The 7,482-nt window shown below is 35.3% G+C and overlaps 1 protein-coding gene across 1 annotated transcript; it reads left to right on the forward strand.

The window, feature by feature from the left end:
- The first annotated feature begins 1,043 nt into the window (after nucleotides 1-1,043).
- On the forward strand, nucleotides 1,044-6,130 carry LOC124630788 (endocuticle structural glycoprotein SgAbd-2-like). The gene is made up of 4 exons (XM_047164788.1): nucleotides 1,044-1,128; nucleotides 3,457-3,740; nucleotides 4,285-4,537; nucleotides 5,272-6,130. Exons 1-4 carry the CDS (start codon nucleotides 1,117-1,119, stop codon nucleotides 5,368-5,370), a joined length of 648 nt encoding a protein of 215 aa, XP_047020744.1. The 5' UTR covers nucleotides 1,044-1,116; the 3' UTR covers nucleotides 5,371-6,130.
- The last annotated feature ends 1,352 nt before the right edge of the window (nucleotides 6,131-7,482 follow it).

Here is a 7,482-nt window from a genome sequence, read left to right on the forward strand (position 1 = left end):
TTGCACAAGAGAACAGACACGTAACCTGTGAATACCTATTCAGTTGTACACATCCTGTTTGTCACACACACACAGCATGACAATATACTAGTAGAAAAACTGTAGCATCTATGCCTATAAGCAAGTATTTTATTTTTTCAGGAGTTTAGGATTTTAAGTTTTTTTAGAGATTTGTATAGAAGTTAAGGAGGAGCTTCGAAGCTCCGGCAGATTTCGATAATAAAAAGTTGTTACACGTATGTTTATCGACGCGATCTATTTCCTATTTCTGTATCCGCCCCTAATAAATTTAACGTGCACATACTCTGATTAACAGCAATCAATGAAATTGCATGGCTGCCAAGACAGTTGCTATGGATTGTAAATACTTTTACAGGAATTAAAATAAAATATGCTTACTTATTGTATTCTACAATTGGCAATATGATAGTGATACGTACAACCTAATCATGTGAAACATATAAATAAAATTATCTATTCTAATACAATAAATAAGAAACATTTTATGTTTGTTTTATGCTTTAGAGGTGCAACCGTTAAAGGCTCCGAAACTACTAAACCTATTTGAAAAACTTTTTCACTATTGGAAAGCTAAACTATCCCCGACTAACATAGATTTTATCCAGGTATGGGAAGGGGTCCCCCGATATGTGGGTGAAAACGCGGAAAATTAGCATGCCGATTTCTATTATTGCAAAACAATGAGAAACTGATTTATTTTCTACAAACAAAGTTGTCCGAAATGACTTATTTACATAATAAATCAGAGCCATAAACATACGCATTGTGCTACAATCAAGAGCTTCACAATAGCGAGATCATTGGAAAGCTTGCAGATCACATCTAACGAACCATGACAATCGTAGGCATACGCACAAATGAACAATGTCATGATTTTTGATATCGATATTGAAATCGAAAAATCGCGACTACGTCGGCTTTGATCGTGGCTGCACCGTATTGCAGCCGCAAGTCGGCTATGAAAGTGAGATGGCTCACAGTTCGGATAAGTGGCAGGGGTGCGGTATAAAAGTGAGCGCACTACTACCACTCTGACATAGTTCACGACACTCCACGTGCCACTTCGCTGCTGCCCGACACCACACACAAACAACAATGAAACTGCTGGTAAGTGAAACTTTTCATTCATAAAACAACCCTCATTTCTTCTTTCTTTACCCCTTTCATTAAAATCAGCCCCAACAACAATTTAAGTAACCACCTTTCTCTTAAAGTGAAGTAATCATAGAAGATTATGCTTATTATAATAATTGGAATATATTAGCATTACGTTAATTCCCAAGTTCTGTGAAGGATTGGATGCAATCGTGTGTTGTGAGCGGCGGCACAGAATAGGGTCGGCAGATATGTCGACGGTTGAACTTTGCCATTTAAATGTCTTCATCTTTAAATTCCTACATTTAATTATACTATTAATCGTTTATCGCGAGTGCAATCGGAACAACTTTGGCGACCTTAAGCAAAGGTTTTGGTGCTTAGTATTGTAATCAAATTATTTCTCAAACATTTCTCTTACTTGAATGTTTTCTGAGATACTTTGTTCATGTTTGAAAAGCGTACCTAGTTAATTTTATTAGATTTTCAAATTATGATTGAATTACCACTGTTTTGTATACAGATTTGTTCCATGTGTTTCTGTTTCCATACCAAGTCTTGTGCTACTTTCATAATATGCAAGTACCCAATACATCTTCTTATTTCGTACAACCATTTTAGGAGAGAACAGCCTCCGTCTCTGACCCCATAGTTAAAAAATATAATCATCTTGGTGCAATTTTTCATGTCAATTAGTATTTTATTTAATAGTATTTATTTATACCTAATGTGACATATTTAGTCATACACTCATTCAATATTAGTGTGAAGCAGGTATCTTGATCAATGTAAGTCTATCGTTTGACTAACTGTTATTAAATCGTATTTTCTAATTCATGGTTTTCCCTTTCGTGAATAACCACAACTTATTTTTGAGTTTATTAGGTATATGAACTTAGATATTAGGTACTCAAGTTCAAGAAATAATAGCCATATTCAAATTTATACGTATACCTACTTGAAAAAAATAGATAATTCAGAACTATTACTGTTTTTTATTTCATAGGTTGTTACAATTGTATGAAAAAAAAGTAAAAAGAACATTGTTCATAACTTCTAAATGTATTAAATCGATTTAGTTCGTAATCGCTTATGTTTTTTATCTGCGTGCGGTAATACAACATCACGCAATCGCATTTACGATATAAAACCAGATATGATCGAATAAAGAATCATTAGCATATAGCATAAACAAGAAACTATTACTTCTCATTGACAGTCACAACCTCGTTCTAATGAACTTTCTGTTACACAAATGATCTTGTTCGTAGTAACTTCATTATGTAACTATTTCTAGGTCAATTTATATGTAACAATAATATAATTTAGTTATTGCCTTATTTAAATGAGAACATAAACCTAATATAACAATAATGTCCTTAAATAGTAACTTTGCTTGATTTCCTAGAAAAAATTGTTGAAAATTATATTTTAGACATTCCACATTGTGCATTAAGTATGCATAAGTTCCCCGAAAACTGCGGCTTTACTCTTATAAATAACTCCATCTACAAGGAAAAGGCAAATCATTTTTGCTCAACCTGAGAATCAAACCTGATTGCAATTACCTACTACACCAAAGTGACAGTTAAATTAAGATCGCAACTCCAGTTACTATGCGTCAATAAATCACTACATTTTGTTAACATCTGCGTGAGTGAGCAAATCATGTGTAGTGAATAACGAATATACGTTATACAAGAACATTAAATTCGAATAAACCAATCTACTATAAAACTAGTTGGTTAAACGCTTGCATGTTAGAACTGTTTGGCACAACAGAACAACTAGTAATTGGTGATCGTAACTACTTGCATGAAGATCGGTGCGGTTGCATTATGTTTGTTTATTTCGCTAATCCAGTTGTACCACCTGCTCCACTCGGAATTATGAAATCTCATATAATTCGTAATCACATCTTAACACATATGTCTACGAAATGCGTTTTTAAACATAACATGTGACATCTTTGTTGGCCGAACTAACATATTTGCCTACCTTTTGCAATCAATGGGTTATATAACAATAAACAAAAGACGCTCGCTGTTAACGTAGCATAACTAAAAGTTGGTTGATCTCAATGAAAACAATGGCATGCTTGTAGACATGTAAGTGCCAATACATATTATGTTGGAGCCCACTTTCGCCCAACCTGCGTGTCGAATGAGCCGGTTTCACAAGATGCTGCCTATTGTATATGTTCTATCTTATCTTGCGACATTCCGTATATGATTAAGCTCTTCAGTCTGACATCATCTCGTTATTTAATGTGGTCATTAAAGTTCAAGTGTGTAAGTAAGTAAGTCACATGGTTTAATAATTGGGGTTGTGTGGTTTCAGGTCGTTTCTTGTGCGCTGCTGGCCCTTTCGACGGCTCTGCCGCAAAGGAGAGTGTCGCTGAAGCCTGAACAGCAAGAGGCGGAGGACCAGCTGCCCGCCGAGCAGAACTACAACAACTACCAGCAGCAGCAGCCTGACTACAGACAGCAGCAACAGCAGCAGGACTACAGGCCGGCCAAGCAGATCGACGACTTCAGGCCCAAGGTTCAACTGGACACCACCACATTCATCCCCATCATCCGTTTTGACAAGGAGCAGGGTACTGATGGAAGCTACAAGACTGCGTAAGTATATTTTTGATTCACATAATTAACTGTTTATCTCTTTTCGGCTGCTCTTAATTAATAGAGCCAAAGGCTGATTCATATCAGATTAAATGATTATGATTCAAGCAATCTTAATTATTAGATAACTGTTCTAAATTACAATTAAGTTTTTATAATTATATGCTAGCTCTACATAATACTAAGAAAAAAATATCTAAGAATCAGAATAATGTCTTCTACCATACCCAAGCGGATGTATATGTCATCATATTTGTTTCTAGTTTATTTTTCAACCTTGACCCTACTTTTACTGTGTTTGAGATTACGCATAACTTTGATGTTAAGTAAACATGAATAAATTTCTTAAAATTAACATATTTATTGTTTTTATAAGAAAAACAAGTCGATTTCTTTTACAAGTACCTAAGTTCCGCAATAGTTTGTTGAAAAGCCCACTAATAATTTATGAAGGTCAATTGAGATCATTTCGTTGCCTTTTCAAGTCATCGTCACACCCTTTCTTAAAAGCAACTATTCTACATTTTCATTTATATGATTTCAGGTACGAGACCGGCAACAACATCCAGGCTTCCGAAGAAGGTTTCCTGAGGTCCGTTGGTGAGGACCAGAACGCTTTGGTCCAACAGGGATCATACAGCTACACCGCTCCCGATGGTCAGATCATCACTGTGGAATACACCGCTGACGAGCTCGGATTCAGGGTCAAGGGAGACCACATCCCCACCCCTCCCCCCGTCTCCCCCGAAATCCAGAAAGGTCTTGACCTGATCTACGCTGGAATCAAAGCCAATGCGGTAAGTGTCATTTGCTATGAATAATATAAAGGGACGAGGGATATTGTAGTAAGGCATTTTAGTTTGTAGTAAGTCAACTACGTACTAATCGAGGCTTTATATGGGATAGCATATTATTGATTATTTTAAACTAGCTGTTGTTCAAGGTTCTACCTGCTTCCCCAGGGAACTACTTAAACTCTAGATTATCTTAGTACTTAATGTTATTTCCATGTACTTAACTTTAGTTGGCTCTGAAAATATTGATTTTCACTTGTATGCAAAAAATCTAGAGCACCTAGCCTTCTTTTAAGTTGGCACATCCTCGGTACGTGCCAATGATGGCATCAGTTGAAATCTTGCAAAGTTAAGAAAAAGAGAAAGGTCCTGCATGAGCAATGACGATGGAAGCTTTAATCGAGACTCACCCTGTTATGATGTCAAATTAAATGGCAATATGCATGCAAATGGTGTTACCTAACTTAATTAGAATATTTACACTGAAAGAGAAGAAAATTGGCTCTTGGTAAAAAAAAAACGTTTTATGTGGCTAACTGTTCCCGCGGTTTCTTCCACCTCCTGGAGATACTTTTCCCCAATACAATGCCCAAATAAAATATAGTCTTTGTTCACCGGGGACAATGAAGCTCCCTAATAGTGAAAGATTTTTTTAAATCGCGGGTAAATTAAGTCGTTTCGGAGCCTATTCATAGACAAATATGAAGTAGATATTTAAGGAAAAATGTGTTTTTCAGGAACGCGCCGCTTTGGAAGCCAAGAACAACCCCGAAGCCGCCAGACAGCAGGAAGACAGAGCAGCTCTTGACTACAAAGGAACCTACTACCAGCAGTAAAGTGACTCAGTGACTCTCGAGTGTTTGTACCGTGAACGTTCTGATGGCAGGACCCCACAATGCCATATACTTTAAGACTAGATATCGCCTATCACCAGCATTATGTCACATACAAAAACATAAGACTTGTTATCCAATCAAATAATAAACGCCTCCAAACTCTGGAACAAACGTGACCCATGATTGGATGATAACAAAATAATCATTGCCGTATGCAGTATTCATTTAATGTGGTCATAGGCTTTAAGTTAAGTTTAAAGACGAATTGTTATTTTACAAGATAATATAATACTCAATATGTCACTTAATGTCTAGGTAAACTGTTACTTTCCTGGTCGATTTTTGTTAAGTTGCAGTTACTGCTGTTGTCATAAAAGACTTGATTTTAAAGCTAACAACTAACGATACAATTCATGAGAATGAACGCACTCTTGAAACACAGGTATCTTGTGAAATGGAGTAAGCGTTTTTTTCTCTAAGCTGCCAGTACTTTTCGTCGCTGTACAGAAGAAGAACTAAAAACTCTTTGGTAAATCTCATATTCATTATTTTATGGAACTCAACATTATGGACTTGAAATTACTAACAAATTGACGCGGTTCCGTGAAATAATGAATATTATCCTAAAAATAATTCCTGTTTGTGATACCATCACCAACAAAAGAAGTGTTCAATTCTATTTTTATACTTTTGTAAATACCTTACCATTGTGATTAACTTATCTTGTATGTTTGATTTTCAATAAAAATGTTGTAAAATATAGTGTTAACTTGATTTTGCCCTGTTTTTCTTTTCCGCTCCTGTTGAAAAATGTCGAATATTAAAAAGGTACCTGCCTCATAGTACGCAATTCTAGAAATCGTATAATTATTTAATAAAGTAGTACCTTGTGTACAATTCATGCTTTTTTATATAAACTAATTTAAATTCTTAAAAACTTAAAAAAAAATACTCAAGGAAACTATTACAAGATTCACCCACTCGGCATTATTTTGTAACTAAGAGAAGAGATATCATTATAATATAATCTTATGAAATGCAATGCAAATGACAAACGTGATATGACCTGACAGAGTAACTTATTCCAGATAGAAAGTTAAGTAAAAAGAATTATACAATCGCAGGATACAGAGTTATATTAGAGAGTGACGTAACATAACATACTGTCTGTGCACGCGCCGTTGCTTGCTATTTAGCTGTCACTCAAAACCTAGTAGAATGAACCAGTTTTTACTATACTCACAAGCAAGTGATACCAGCATTACCTACAGTCAAGTTATGCAGTCACATTTTGTATTTGCAATTACGACTTACGCTTCGTTAAACGTTTTTAATTACCTAATTTGTTACCTTAAATGAGCATGAAAAAGTCGACATTCCCCATGTACGTTTTTTAACTGTTAAGTAATCATATAATTTCTTGTAATGCGATACTTTCGGCAAGTATCTAAGTAATATTGTTAACAGCAATTCCATGAAGTAGGTTGACGGATTCACTAATGTACACAAGAACGATGCATAAAAATTTATGTCTATGGATGTTTCTACCAAAATGGTACCTTTGTTATTTATGTGGGTTGTAAAATATCAATTAAGTGCCTGTATATTAATGGAATTAAATACATATTTAGGTACAAAAATGACATAAAACATAATGTTTAGGGGCCTTATGATCTTTTAACAGTTTCCATTGGCCCATAACTTTTGAAAGAACTCATTTAGGTACTCAAGCGATGCATTAACCTTTAATTCTATCAAATACCTTACAAAATTAAAATCAATAAGTGCTTACAAGTTGGAAAATATATAAATTCAGAAGCTTTAAGTTGATTACTTTATATATTTTATTGGTTTCATCAAATGCCACACGTAGAACTGGCTTCGCTGGGGTCAGTGCGTGTCGATGCGACGCATGTACTTGTTTCACAATAACCCCTCGTCTTTATCGGACATTAGCTTGTCTAGCGTATGACGGCTTTGTGTAACTTTGCATGAACCCTCCAACGCTCAAATGAAACTTGATCAGTTTGCGCAAACTCTTAATTAAACCCGTGAAGGCAAGTCTTTATTCGCGGAAGATGATATTAATGATATATTACAGTTTATTGCGAG

This window comes from Helicoverpa zea, chromosome 5 (assembly GCF_022581195.2).
Source record: "Helicoverpa zea isolate HzStark_Cry1AcR chromosome 5, ilHelZeax1.1, whole genome shotgun sequence".
Taxonomy (NCBI): domain Eukaryota; kingdom Metazoa; phylum Arthropoda; class Insecta; order Lepidoptera; family Noctuidae; genus Helicoverpa; species Helicoverpa zea.